At 35.8% G+C, this 15239-nt stretch overlaps 2 protein-coding genes across 10 annotated transcripts in view; one reads left to right on the forward strand and one right to left on the reverse strand.

The window, feature by feature from the left end:
* Window positions 1-15239, reverse strand: part of LOC131434811 (UDP-glucosyltransferase 2-like) — a 235984-nt gene that overhangs the window by 154800 nt on the left and 65945 nt on the right. The window lies entirely within an intron of this gene.
* Window positions 1-15239, forward strand: part of LOC131434813 (DNA-binding protein D-ETS-3) — a 191447-nt gene that overhangs the window by 124181 nt on the left and 52027 nt on the right. For all 3 annotated transcript variants that reach the window (XM_058601980.1, XM_058601977.1, XM_058601981.1), the window contains 2 exons: window positions 2332-2382; window positions 6905-6982. In XM_058601980.1, the coding sequence (XP_058457963.1) occupies window positions 2332-2382; window positions 6905-6982 (129 nt within the window). The remainder of the gene's footprint in view (window positions 1-2331; window positions 2383-6904; window positions 6983-15239) is intronic.

Below are 15239 nucleotides of genomic sequence, written 5' to 3' on the forward strand. Positions count from 1 at the left end.
ATAAATTACAATAGTTTCGAGTCCAACTTTGAAGCTATTTGGGACTGTCATCTTCTATATCGGTTTGAATTTTGAAAACTCATCACTCTTTAATCCCACAATCGGAAGTCAGAATTGAATGAAATTCATAAATTTTGTATGAAACCATAAATGCTTTAATTTGAATTTTTGTTCTTGAAATTCGATTTGGCCTTTATGAGAAAACGATTGAGCTTTGAGAAACGTTTTGATACTAGAACCGGAATTCGAAAATCGGGCGAAATCAGTTAAATTCACCTGAGGAGCTGTACAGTTTACATTTGATTCAAAATGTTTGAAAATCAGTGTAGACATCTTTGAGAAATTGTAGCGCAAATAAACTTATAGGTATCTTCCGAATCGGAACCTGAATACCGCTAAAAATGAAATATATTTATTATGTTATCGACTATCCAAATCTGCAAACCCGATAAACCTGATTAGTTTATGTGAAATGGACATTTTTATACTAATCACCACCTTTATACTAATCACATTGTTCTAAACCGGAAATCAGATATGACTGAAAAGCAAAATGTTCCACAGGCCTTTTATTTGAATCTTAGATAGTTTATAGATATCATTTGGATCTTAGATCGGTTCAGCCATCTACGAGAAAAATGAGTCACACTATTTTAATTTCGTTGCACATATCATCGTGTAGTTCCGGAACCAGAAGTCGGATCCAAACGTAATTCCGAAGCCTTGTTCGAGAGCATACGAATTTTCATATGAATCTGAGTTTGTAGAAAACAGTTGAGCTATCTCCGAGGAAATTGAGTGAAATTATTTGTCACACACATATTTGCTGACCTCAACGAACTGATTCGAATGGTGTATGGGTGTTATGTTCTTCCAGCAATTATTGCTGTAAGTAGTTTAACTCAATATAATTATGGGATTACTTTCAACTTGAAAATGCTGCCATCATCTGGTTTACATGCCATATTCGAACGATTATGTTGCCAAAAAACGAACCGTGCTAAAATCGGTCCGAACAAAATGTCATGAAAAAGGATGTTATGCACAGTCTTTTTAATACTTAGAAACAATTGTATGTAACAGTTTTAAAAATTGTGTTTGACGTTGCTCCCAAGCATTGCTTGTCATACAGTGCTCAAAACTCCTATTGCTGGATTAGGGGGCAAAGTCGCTTACACAAAAATGTCGATATCTCTGTTAAAAATGGACGGATTTTAACAATCTATGGCTTGTTAAATAGCTATTACCGGGCGGAATCTAAGTCTGAAAACATATTCTGTTTTCAAGGTCAATTGTGACATATGTTGTCATTTTGACATAAAACTTCGCATAACTCAAAAAGTAGACATTCGATCTCAAAACCATTCAATACCGGGAGACCTTTCATTTGCGACTAGTTTGATCAAAATCTGTCCAACCATCTCTGAGATCTCGACTTAATTGTTGACAACACACATATAGACACACACACACGGATAATTGCTCAGTTCGTCTAGCTGAATCGATTGGTATATGACATTCGGTCCTCCGGGCCTCGGAAAATTTTTCTAAAATTTGAGCCAGTTCTATACCTATTTTTTATATATAAAAAAGGTACAACAGATTGAAAAAGGCAAATGAAAGAATGAATAAGGGATAATGGAACTTTCGAAGAAGTAAGTAAAAGCATGACGAATGTAGATATAAGGAAATCCACTACTTTAAAACAAAACATGTAAAATCTCATTTTAAAGGCAGCTCAATTGTTCAGTCCTATTCAAGGTAGCTTTGAAACGCAAAAAATAACAATGACATTTTTTTACCTCTATCGTTAGCTCGCTTAACGCATTTGATAGTGCCTTTTACCGATTGTGCCAATTTTATTTTGATTTATTACATTAAATTGGGTTTTTAATCCGGTTATACTTGTAACTTCAAAATGGTTGGGGCCGAACGTAGTTATGAGAAACACAATTTCGACACTTTTACACAAGAAATATTTTTAAAATAAATAAATTCCGATTAAATTCCAACGATTTCTTGTTGTTGGTGTAGTGAAAATAACAATTCTGGTTTGAATCAACCAATGTTATATTGAAGCAAATTTTTTATTGAAGCAAACAACAATTGTTTTGATCAACTATTTTCTAGTCCAAAACAAGCATAATTTGTTTGAATCCGCGAATTCCCGGTTTGACTTTTCTGTATGTTCCATAATACCTTCTCTAGTACATACCTTTTGGACATGAACCTATAGGAACACACTAGGTACAACATTATTTCAGGATGTTATTCATTCGTTTATTGCTGAAAAGGTTTTGTAACAATTCCTTATTTGTATTTTCTTTCCAGATTCATCATATAAATCTTCATGGGGTTCGCACAGTTCGTCGCAAAGTCAAGGTAAGCAAATTCGAAAGAAAAAAACAAAATAATTTCGTTGCATCACCCTATCTACGTTTAAAAAAATAATAAGAATTCCTATAACAGTACACGAAAGAGATACCAAGCTATGAAGGCTCGTTATCCACGAAATAATTCAACACGTCCCATCGCACTAGAAAACCCTGCCGGAGGCGATGATGACACGGTTCTCTTTTGCGGTTCATAATGCGCAATCAAAACTGAGCCAATATCAAAAACAAATGTTCCGCTCTCTTGATCTGACTAAACTTCAAAGAACCTCTGCCTCAGTTTCGGATGTGTCTGTTCATAGAAGCGCCTCCGCTTTATTATCCCCTTTCACGATCCTTGATCCTTGAAAGAAGGGAACTTGTGCGCCTGTATTCGATGTTCCGTGTAGCAACGGTGCTAAACTTCACAGCCCGCTCTTCATGGTTAGACAAGTTTTGCTGGCCGCGGGCAAATTTTCCTTCTGTGCAAACTTTTGCATGAACTGTCTTTGTATGGCCTCAAAAACAACGTAATGCCTTCGTTAAGTTCTGGATCCGTGTCGTAACTTATGGAAAGTGCAAACTTTGTTGGCGGAGAGTCTCCCTACTTTCGCGACTGCCGATTCGGTTGACGATGGAGAATAACGCCTTTCGATTTAGATGTGGGAGGATAATACCAGAACCCGGGCATGAACGCATACTCATGATGGTGTTACAAATTACACCCCAGAGCGTTTTCAGACACAGCATTAAAATTAAAGTTTAACCGAGCGAGAGTGAGCCGCCTGATGGCTTTGTGACCGTATCACAACCTAACACCGAATAGCACGGGGGTTGGAACTGTCGGTTTCGCGCGAGGTAACACAAATGGAAGCGCCACATGCTGTGCGCGAAGGAAAACAGATTTTCCAACTTGTCCCGGGTAGACCGCCGGGAGCGGTCGGGACGAGCAGCATTGAAGGTGCGGAGTTATCATACTGGCATATGCGATTCTCGACAGAATCAAATTCAATTTGAATGTGATCAAAAAGTGGTTTGATGATTTGCTCTGATTGTAAACAATAAACGGCCTCCATCAAGGGGTGCCAAAGTAAAGACGCTGGAGGCAATGTTAGCTCGTTGTTGGCATTTCATTGGACGGTGGTTCGCCAAAGTATGATTATTGCGCTTTTAGCAGTCAGTATGTTGGTTCGATTAAGGCAGGATTTGATTGAGTTTTGATAATATATAGACTGACCCGACGGGGTTTTCGTTTCGCTCGTGTGATGCCGAGCTTGTGATCAAGGGTAACAGATCTAAACCATTTCGATTTCATTCCAACTACTAGTTCTTCATTTAATTGATTCCTTCTATGGTTAAAAACAATTATAAACCTGCGTTGTAACATACTTCAATAGAAAAGTAGAAAAGGTTTATGCTCAGCTAGATATTTTAAAGAATTCGAGTATTTAATAACATATTTAGTGAAATATTGTTGTCCACAGCGGCAGTTGGTAAAAACTTTGAATGCAAAAACCGAATAAAAACATTTGTTTTGAAAGAACCGGATAGGTTTGTTTTCCGGTTTTTACATTCAAAGTTTTTTGTCCGTTTCTTGTAAAAAAAAAGTTTTTAAACGATTCTTGCATTGCAAAATCCGAGTCTGGATTTGGCTTTCAATGCTTTTATCCGGGTTTTCCTAACTAAGTGGCATTTATCCGATTTCTGCTTTCAGCCGTTCACTTGAGCCCAAGTTGGCGAAAATCGGCTTAGGCGTCTCTAAGAAAATGAAAAGAGATTCGCTGTTGAAGTTTTTGACCGCTATTTCCGGTGCTTCCGAAACAGGTAACTAGGAACCGATACAACCGAAATCGACTCGTTTGGTCAGCAACTGAGATAAACTTCAATTTAAAATAATTTGGAAAAAAATTCAGAAGATTTTTTTTCGTATTTTGGATTGGCACTCTACATGACGGTATAAGATTTCAAACATATTTCACACTGTAATTCCGGAACCGAAAGTCGGATACGGATGAAATTGAACAAGCAATATATGATACCACAAGACTTTTCATTTTAGTCTAAGTTTAATGGTTGTTGTTTTAAAGAGTTCGAGTACACCACCTAGACTTAAACGAAAGCATGGAAAAGAGTCAACTGGTTGTGGAAAACTTTAACTAAAAGCTATCTATTTATGTGAGTTTTCGACTATTTTTAATTTCGTCACATAGAATCTAAAAAAAATTTCAAAATGACAAACATGTCAACCGATTTTCTAAGCACCTCACCGAAAAGAATCAATAAAACAACAAAATTCAACCAAGTTTAATAACCGTTTGTACAAACGTCGGATCGTTTTGCTCTCAGGATTGTGTTTCGAAATTTCATTTTCATTCCGTCGCCATCTTTTTTTTTTGTTTCGATTATAGAGGTTTTAACCTTAAGGTCATTCGCCTCTTCGGGCCAGAAAAACTTTCTGACTCTATGTGCGGGGTTGGGAATCGAACCCAGGAGGGTTGCGTGAAGACATCGACTATCGCATCACACTATACCCGTCCCCGTCGCCATCTTGAATTTATTCACCAGCATCGCTTGCCAGCATGAAATTTAAAACGTTTAGAAATTTTCAAGCTGGCAAGCGTTTACATTATGGTGGTAGCGTTCTGGAGCCAGAGTGCTGGCAGCCAGCAGAAGTGTAAACGGGACATTACTGCTGAATTCAAAAACTAGGATAAATTCAACTTAGTTTAAGTAGTATTTTGAAATGTCAAAACCGGATAGAAAATCTTGATACAAAAACCGAACAAAATAACTTTGCGGCCTAGTATAAACATGATCAATTCATCTAAAACAATTGTTTTTATTGGATTCTTGCATTCAAAGTTTTGTTTTTGCCTAACTCTCACTATTGAATACAGCTTGGATCTGACCGATTTTAACAAATAAAAAAAGCCATGCCTAGTTCGGAGTGACAGTTGGAAAAAAAACTGAATGGAAGAACCGAATAAAATGTTTATTTTGGAAGTTTTGTCCGTTTTTCATTCAAAGTTTGTTTGTCCAATTCTTACACAAAAGATGTTTCTGAACGATTTTTGCATTGCAAAATACGTGTCCGGCTCCCGTTTAAGATTTTTAAATACAAAACCCGGACAAACCAGGATTTCCATAAGAAGTTGCAGTTGTCCAATTTTTGCGTTCAGCCGTTAATATTTAGCTTATGATTCACCAACAATGTGCTATTAATAAAAAAGAACGAGTCAGTAACCGTGATTACATTCGTTCATAAAACTTGTATAATTTGGATGAAAGCCCAATGAAATCTTATCTTTGATCATTTTTCTGATAAGAAAAATCGAGGATCTATAAACAAGAATTTAGCTATTTATAGTTATATTTTTCGACTACGTGTTATCCTCAAACAATATTTACGAGAAGAACATTTCATCGCGTCGAAAACACGGTAGCACTTTTTGGTTCATATTTTCCATTACTTTGTTTAAATTAAAATTGAATTTCACCTGCCAAAAAAAAATTATTGCCACCATTTGTTTTATGTTCCGCCTACAATGTGCTTCTGCGAACATGAAAGGCAATATTTGAAATGTAAACAATATTAAATTTTCTCCAAGTAAATTCAAAATTCACAAACTCCTGATTTGAAAAGTAAATAGTCGTTGATGAAGGCTTCTTACTTTTCTGGTCAACAATAACATCTATCATATTGTATTGATATTTTCCGTTCCAAAAAGCACATTTCGAACCTAAAACATACTATTTTTCTTTCCAATTACTCCTCATTCCAATAGACCGATGGATGTGTTTGAATTTCACATGAAATATGCCAAAGAACCCACTCGTAGTACATGTTTTTCTACCAGCATTTACAACAAAATAAAAAATGCGACATTCTGCTAGTGCATGTGAACCGTGAAAACAAGATCAAAAGAACAGTGCTTGCATAGATTTGCTTCGATTTTACTCCCTTCTCCGATATTCGAGCGACGCCTAGACCGGTCGGATGTTAGCTTTAGCATTGTACAACAACCCAGGCCTAGATTGGCTTCATTCGTGTCGAATGTTCGGTTTGTTTTTTGTCCCTTCCATTGTTATCCTTCATTGGACATATTTTATTATACAAATTCGGGCAAATTTAACGATATCGAATGACGCGTGTTTTTTTACTGTTAAAATCTTGAGGGAATACAGTGGAATAGAACTAATGACTAGTTAGAAATATTGCGTGGCTTGTTGTTCATCAATTCGAGCTGTAAGTCTGTCTATAAAACCCTTTTATTCATTTTACAATATGTTACAAAGACCTGATAGAGTGCGCCATGACGATTTAGCCAAAACCTACTATGATTTGGTTTGTGATTAAATAGAAAATTATTTGCGTCCTAAACATTGCATTTTTTGATTCCAACATAAATTGCATACATTTGTTTTTATTATTCCTAATTTCACATTGCTCTGAATGTAATTAGCCGAATTATTTTAAAAAAATCGGGCTAATGATATTAAATTTTCGTTTTATTTTCTCTGTGATTTTCCAGGCTACAGTTCAAATGCACTGAGCAGCGTGAGCGTCGGGAAAACATCGTTAGATGCACATTCACACTTTAGACAACCAGGTAAATAAAACTTATAGTAAGAGAAGAAAACTTCATCCCAAGAATCTACAATCAAATATTCTGGCTTATTGGTGCCCTCAATTTTATTTTTCCTTCAATTGACCGTCCAGTAGAACTTCTACGATTGCGATTTTCGTGCAAAGGTACACACACATACCGATCAAAATGTATATGTACACAGCTTAATAATCGATAAGCATCGTTTCGCTCAGTCAACTTCAGAACCTGCAGCTTCCCCGGACGTAGTACAAGTAGGGGTTGGAAAAATGAGCAAACAGAGATCAATTTTCCAACTGTGACTTTCGCTGGCATTCTGATATATGACGATGGAGATGTTAGCTCCTGGCGAACATGGGAGTAAACAAGCAGACGAATAATGAAGTTGGATAGTTGGCAAACACGAAACGTAATTAAAAGCATTTCGGACTGTCGATGAAACAGCAGACTCTCGTTTCTGGGAAACAAACTGATCTCAGTATGAAATGTTCTGTTTGCTAAACACGGACTGTATAGCACAATGGACATCCCGACACTCGAGATGATGGTTATCATTGTCAGCATCAATGAAACTTACTAAAAATACGAATCACTAATCTGTTAGAATAATGTTTATTCGATTGTTTTGGTACATTTCACATTATATTTGAAACTCATGATTAAAATCATTCAAAGTTCAAGCTGAAGTTTGTGCAGGAGTACAGGTCTTGATACCACATTTTACTGGAGCTCCATTTCGACAGATAATTACATACTATGATCCCATTGTCACTAGAATTTCTTTCTCGTATTTACAAGAGTTTATTCTCGAAAACACCGAATCGTTCCTACTATTGTCTCCAAGATTATGTTTGAACATGCATCTGTTGTTTGTTCACGTTATTACCAGGAGTACTCTTAATTAATTTCTGGGTTTTCCGATAGATGGCATTCTATGTTTTGTGTTACTGTTGGTAAAACATTCATACCATTTCGCTGTATTTCCAATCTGTGTTGATGTTTTTCCGAAAAGTAAGATTTGTTGAGTGTAAAATCATGGTAAAATAAAGTCCCCGTGCGTTTCTGAAAGTTTATGGCGATCGTGCTCTAACACTTCGAACATGTGAAAACATGTGACTTCGATCTTAACGACGTCGCTCGCTCCGACAAGCGAAAATTGTTTGATGAAACCGAATTGCAAGCATGATTGGATGAAGCCGACACGAAAACGCAATGAAAGCTTGCAGAGGCGCAGAGAGTTCAATAGCTAGCAATTTCCAAATGTCTACGAGCCATAGACAAGATTCTGAAGAGAGGTAATTCGGTGTCGCATGAATTTACCGACAGACAAAAGTGGAACCAAAAATTCACGTGCGGAATGCTGTTTTAACGATACAAAAAAAAGTTTTTCCTATCTCGTTTTATCACAGGTTAAAAACAATATTTTTTCGATGACTCTATACGCAAGAAATCGAGGGCGAGTTGTAAGTGAAACCTCGGCATCAGCTGTACGGCTTAATCAATACGATCGAAAAATCATGCTGTGTGTGTGGTGAACAGTATCTATTTCAGATTTCTGAAACCTGGAGAAAATGTCAACGAGGTTCGCTACCAATAACGAATAATCGATTCGACTAGATCAGTTGCGATAAATGGACGGGAAAAGGGCGACGTTGGAAAGACGTTCGCGACACGCTGGGAAGTTTCCAGTGGAAAATGCTTGACCAAGCTACTTACTCATCAGAACTGGCCCCATTCGACTATCACCTTTTTTCTCGTTGGACCACGTACTTACTGAGCTGTGCTTCGATTCTGTGCGTATCATATGCATTGTAGTTTAATTTAACTAGTTCGATAAATTATAAAACGTAAAGTATTTCTTATTACGAACGTGTTTTCCCTGAAATATTCACATATTCATGTTTCCTGTTGTTTAGATAAAATAAAACATTGTGTTGTATGAACCCATTTTCATGCAACACACTGCTACGATCAAGCAAAGCCTTGGTATTAAATTCCTGTAGTGGAATTTGACCTTCTGTTTTTTGTATGGCTGGTGCTACGATTCTACTGACATTACGAATCTTTCCAGGTCGGGGCTCGAACATACGACAACTGGTTTATAAGACTAGTGCCCTATGCATTGAACCGCCAACCCGGGACCAATGTTACGATCAATGCCATATTGGAAAATATAAAAAATCTTTTCTGGATTTATCATGTTAATCAAAATAAATTTGATCAAAATAATCTGACGATTTGTAAGAATGTCTGGAATTATTATAAGCATATTTTAAACACCATTCGGATGATTTTCATTGAAGAAAATTAGCTTTTAACTTTTACAAAAATCGGTGCACAACCATCAAAAAACATTTGTTAAAAGGTGCTTGAAAATTTCAGGCGTGTTGTTGTTCGTTGACCATTTTTTATTCACAATTAGAATTGTTTACCTGGCAGTAATTTCCTTGAGTTCTGGAAAAACTTTCGAACGGAACCTCGGAGACCCATAGTGTTATATACCATTCGACTCAGATCGAAATCGGAAAATGTCTATTTGTGTATGTGTGTATGTATGGTGCACACACAATCAATCATCTGTTTTTGCGCTCAATTTTCTCAGAGATGGCTGAACCGATTTCAACTAACTAAGTTTGAAAGCTACTATTGAGCCATTGATCAAGTTCGAAGATAAATGTGGCTTTTTGAAAAAGTGCAGAAGTGGTAATCGACGATCCGAATGTACACTCTGAATATACTATTTTAATCAATTGAAATTACAAACACCTAGACACACATATGATAAAAGTTTAATAATCCGATTCACTCCTCCTCTTCAACACTGTGCGTAGTTATTCTTCTCAAACAATTGAGTTACAGCTCCCATCTGTATTATTTTGAAATGTATCTACTGTACATTTACATTAGTTACCCTCTTTTTGAAGCCTAGTTCAGTTGAATACTTTAGCTAATATTGAATAGTTGTTATACCAGCTTCTTCAACACTACAGCTGTTATCAGCTTCTTCAACACTACGCATAATCTTTTCGAACAACTGAGTTACAGCTCGTTTTTATAATATTGCCTTTATCACATAGAAAGGCTATACAATCGCTGTGAAAGTCGACTTTTAAACCGTGGCCCGAAGGGCCGAATGTCACCATTCGACTCAGCTCGACGAACTGAGCAAACGTCTGTGTGTGTGACAAATATTGTCACTCACTTTTCTCGGAGATGACTGAACCGATTTTCACCATAGGAATATTCTAATTTTCATTCAGATCAAACCCCTGGTTCTGGAGGTAGGGTGCTTAGTATAAAAATGTCAGTTTCAAGGATTTTCTTTTCATAAGCTACCTCTTTATATTGGCTAGTGAATTTCTCTACTTTGCAGACCATGAGAGTCTGTAACTAAATAAACCATTGATAGTTCCTTAAATGATTTGCTGAATTTTATCCCAGTTCAACTCCAGTACATTTTTTAGAGAATCTTATTAAATATTGTAGGTTTGATTAGTGTATAATGTGATAAAATAGAGCTCACTTCACTTTTTCATATTTAAGTGAATAGATTTTCACTAAATTATATTCAAATGTAGTATATCAATGTAGTAGTAATATGCAATAAAAATCATCAAAACTCTTTACTAAACTATTTTGAATTTAAGTATTTCGGGGAATTCCTGCTGTAATATATAGAAGAAAATTTAAAAAATGAAAAAAGCAACATTACACAACTAGGTGAATTAAAACAGGTGTTTTCAATGGTTTTATGGCTGCATTTGTAATGTGACGGATGCATGAGTTTCACAATATATTTTTCAAGTTCATATAAACGTTCGTAAAACATATATATTTAAACGGAACTCATATAGTTGTATATTCACTGTCGAAAATACGAGATTCATCATAATATAACACGAGTAACGCAGTTGACATTCATAACAACGGAAAAACATAAAGATATGTTGCACAACACTGAAAAATTGCACTCTGTCAATAACACAACTGCTACCAGAATAGTAATATAAACTAACTTGATAAGTTGAACAATCAGTATGGAATAACGGGACAACAACTTAACTTGCTATTTGGGTAGGTTAGTACACTTGCTATTGTAATCGGTAACGAACTTAGTTAGTATAATCGTATAACTTCAAATGAAAAAGCTAGATTTATATACTATACGAGATTATTTTTTTTATACTATACGAGATTAATACGAGCATAAGTATTAGTGATGCTAGATATATGAAATAATGAGTCATTGTTCAGACCTTGTACCGTTTCGCAGTCTTTTTAGGTTTTAGGTTAACATTTTTTACGGAAGTAACAATTATGCTGATTTTTAGTCTAAAGACTGTCCCAGAAAGTATGGACGCAACTAAAAACCGCTGCCATTTCGCAATGGTTCAGAATCTGTCAATTTTTATGGCTGCGTCCTGTTGTTTACACTCTTCTCTAACCACTTGTGCAGTTGTTTATTCGTTTTCATTAGTTTGTTTCGAAATGCGTGGACTTTCAGCAGAACAACGTCGAAAAAATGTATACAAATGGTGCACAGAACGCGGACTGTCACTGAAAAAGATAGCAAAAATGGAAGGAGTAAGTGAAAAAGCCGTGCGAAATGCAATCAGGAGGTTTGGTGAGGATAACACCTTTGAGGATAAACCGAAAACGAGTCGAAAAAAAGGTCCTGCTATCCCTCAGTTGGATAAACGTATTCTGAAGGCGTTCGAGCAAAAGAAGGAGGCTTCAGTTCGGGATGTGGACAAAAAAGTGGGCACTTCGAAGTCAAATGTTCTTCTTTCTAAAGAACGTTTGAATCTTCGAGCCTATAAGAAGCAGAAACAGCCAAAACGTAGTCCGAAACAAGAAGCATCGATCAGGCCGAGGGTTAGAAAGCTGTACAATACGACTCTTGCTGGAAATTTGAACTGCATAATCATGGACGACGAAACCTGCGTGAAACTCGATTACAAATCCTTGCTGGGACCATAATATTATACGGTGCGAGAAGGGCAAGTGTTAAACCAGTCCGAGACATCGATTGAAGTCGAAAAATTTGGTAAGAAAGCTATGGTCTGGCACGGAATTTGTAGTTGCGGTAAGATTTCGAAACCCTTCATCACCACTGCTTCAATGAACAGCGAAATAAACATCAAGGAATGTTTACAAAAACGACTTCTACCCATGATTCGAAGCCAGGAATTTTGGGCATAAACGAAAGCACATCTTAGGAAACATGTCTCGGCAACCGAAACCGTTCAACAATTCGAAAAAGATTGGAAAAAAGTGTCAAAACTTGTCGCCAAGAAGTCTGTACGGAATTTAATGAGGAACGTTCGCAAGAAGGTGCGCCAGCTAGACTACAATGGCTAAGTAGCAAATGTTGAGAATAATATTCTGTTGTTGTAGTCTAATATTATCAGTATATCGAAAAAAAAATTGAATATCTAACACTTGTGAATTATTTACAGCGAAATACTAAATCCCATACAATCTTTGAACGCTATCCAAAAAACATGAAAAACTTAGTGTCGCTGAAATCTAAATTTTGTCCCACACTAATGTATATGCTATTTCAGTTAGGCAAAAATTCGGACACTTTTTTTTTTTTTTTTATTATTTTTTTTTTTCAAAATAACTATTTATTGGAATATGAGTTAAAATTAAATTATTAAGATTTAAATTGGGTGGTCAGCCACAAGTGGTGACTTTTCAGCCCTGTTATATATATATGATTTGGTTATTACCATGAAGACATCATTTGCTTCCGCAATTCTGAGATTTTTGTGTAGGGAAAATTCTAAACCTACTTGTATTGTGTAATGGGGAAAAGGAACTTATATACTAACTTACTAACTAATACAGAGAGCGAATCGATTCAATTGAAGATTGCATCGATTTTTGTCGGAATTTGCTTATAATATTATGTGACATTACATCTAATGGTTCTATATTTGTGAGTCTGTGTAACTCATTTGTACTAAACCAGGGAGGACGCTTCAGAATCATTTTCAGAATTTTATTCTGAATCCTTTGAAGCGTTTTCTTCCTGGTGGAACAACAGCTTGACCAAATTGGTACCGCATAAAGCATGGCTGGTCTGAAAATTTGTTTATAAATTAACAATTTGTTTTTTAGACAGAGCTTAGAATTTCTGTTTATAAGAGGATATAAACATTTAATATATTTATTACACTTTGCCTGGATTCCTTCAATGTGATCCTTGAAAGTGAGTTTTTTGTCATACGTTAAACCTAAGTATTTAGCTTGATCAGACCATGTCAATTCCAAGCCATTCAATTTGAGAATGTGATTATTGTTTGGTTTAAGAAAAGAAGCTCTTGGCTTGTGAGGAAAGATAATTAATTGCGTTTTTGCTGCATTTGGTTTAATTTTCCATTTTGACAGATAATCACTGAAAATATTTAAACTTCTTTGTAGGCGACTGCAGATCACTCTTAGATTTCTACCTGTGGCTAACAGACTTGTGTCGTCACAGAATAGCGATTTCTGACAACCAACGGGTAGATTTGGAAGATCAGAAGTGAAAATATTATACAAGATTGGAGCTACACTCGAACCCTGCGGAACACCGGCTCGTACGGGTAGCAATTCAGATTTACAATTCTGATAGCTAACCTGAAGAGTACGATCAGTTAAATAATTTTGAATCATTTTGATCAAATAAATAGGAAACTGGAAATCTGACATTTTTGCTAATAAACCTTTGTGCCAAACACTGTCGAATGCTTTTTCTATGTCTAGAAGAGCAACTCCAGTGGATAACCCAGAAGATTTATTTGATTTTATCATGTTCGTTACTCTGACAAGTTGATGAGTAGTTGAATGTTCATGACGAAATCCAAACTGCTCTGGTAAAAAAATTGAATTCTCATTTATATGAGTCATCATTCTTAACAAGATAATTTTTTCAAAAAGTTTACTGATAGAAGAAAGTAAGCTAATTGGGCGATAACTTGATGTTTCTGCTGGGTTTTTATCAGGTTTTAGGATAGGAATTACTTTAGCGTTTTTCCATCTTTTTGGGAAGTAAGCTAATGAAAAACACTTGTTGAAAATTTTAACCAGGAGTCTCAAGGCAACATCGGGAAGATTTTTAATAAGAATATTAAAAATTCCATCATTACCAGGAGCCTTCATGTTTTTGAGTTTCCTAATAATTGATTTAATTTCATCAAAATTCGTCTCAATAATGTCATCGTGTGATAACACTTGGGTTGAAATATGATCATACTTCAGTGAGACTTCATTTTCAATAGGACTCACAACGTTTAAATTAAAATTGTGGACACTCTCGAACTGCTGAGCTAGCTTTTGAGCTTTTTCACCATTTGTAAGAAGTATTTGATTTCCTTCCTTGAGAGCAGGAATTGGTTTCTGAGGTTTCTTAAGAACCTTAGAAAGTTTCCAGAAAGGTTTAGAATATGGTTTAATTTGTTCAACTTCTTTAGCGAAATTTTCATTTCGCAAAAGAGTAAATCTATGTTTAATTTCTTTTTGTAAATCCTTAACTATGTTTTTCATAACAGGATCACGAGAACGTTGATATTGTCGTCGACGAACATTCTTCAACCGAATGAGCAGTTGAAGATTGTCATCGATGATAGGAGAATTTAATTTAGTTTGAGCTTTGGGAACTGAAAGATTTCTAGCTTCGATAATATAATGATTCAAATTATCAATTGCTGTGTCGATGTCCGCAGAATTTTCTAAAATAGTTTCATGATCCACATGATTTTCAATGTGAGATCTGTAATCCAACCAATTAGCTCTATGATAGTTGAAAATAGAACTAATTGGATTAATTATAGCTTCGTTGGAAAGTCTGAATGTTACAGGAAGATGATCTGAGTCAAAATCAGCATGAGTAATCGGTTCACTACAAATGTGACTTTGATCTGTTAGAACCAGATCAATTGTAGACGGGTTTTTCACGGAAGAGAAACAAGTCGGATTACTGGGATGAAGAACTGTAAAGTAACCAGCTGAGAGTTGATTATGAAGTATTTTACCATTACTGTTATTTTGCCTACAATTCCACTGGACATGCTTAGCATTTAAGTCCCCTATTACGAAAAATTTCGATCGATATCTTGAAAGTTTTTGCAAATCGCCTTTAAAGAAATTTAATTGTTCGCCGGTGCATTGGAATGGCAAATATGCTCCAGCGATGAAATAAATTCCATGAATGGTTTCAACTTCGATTCCCAAGCTTTCAATAACTTTAGTATTGAAAGAAGGTAAAATTCGA

The sequence above is a fragment of the Malaya genurostris genome, chromosome 3 (assembly GCF_030247185.1).
Source record: "Malaya genurostris strain Urasoe2022 chromosome 3, Malgen_1.1, whole genome shotgun sequence".
Lineage (NCBI taxonomy): Eukaryota > Metazoa > Arthropoda > Insecta > Diptera > Culicidae > Malaya > Malaya genurostris.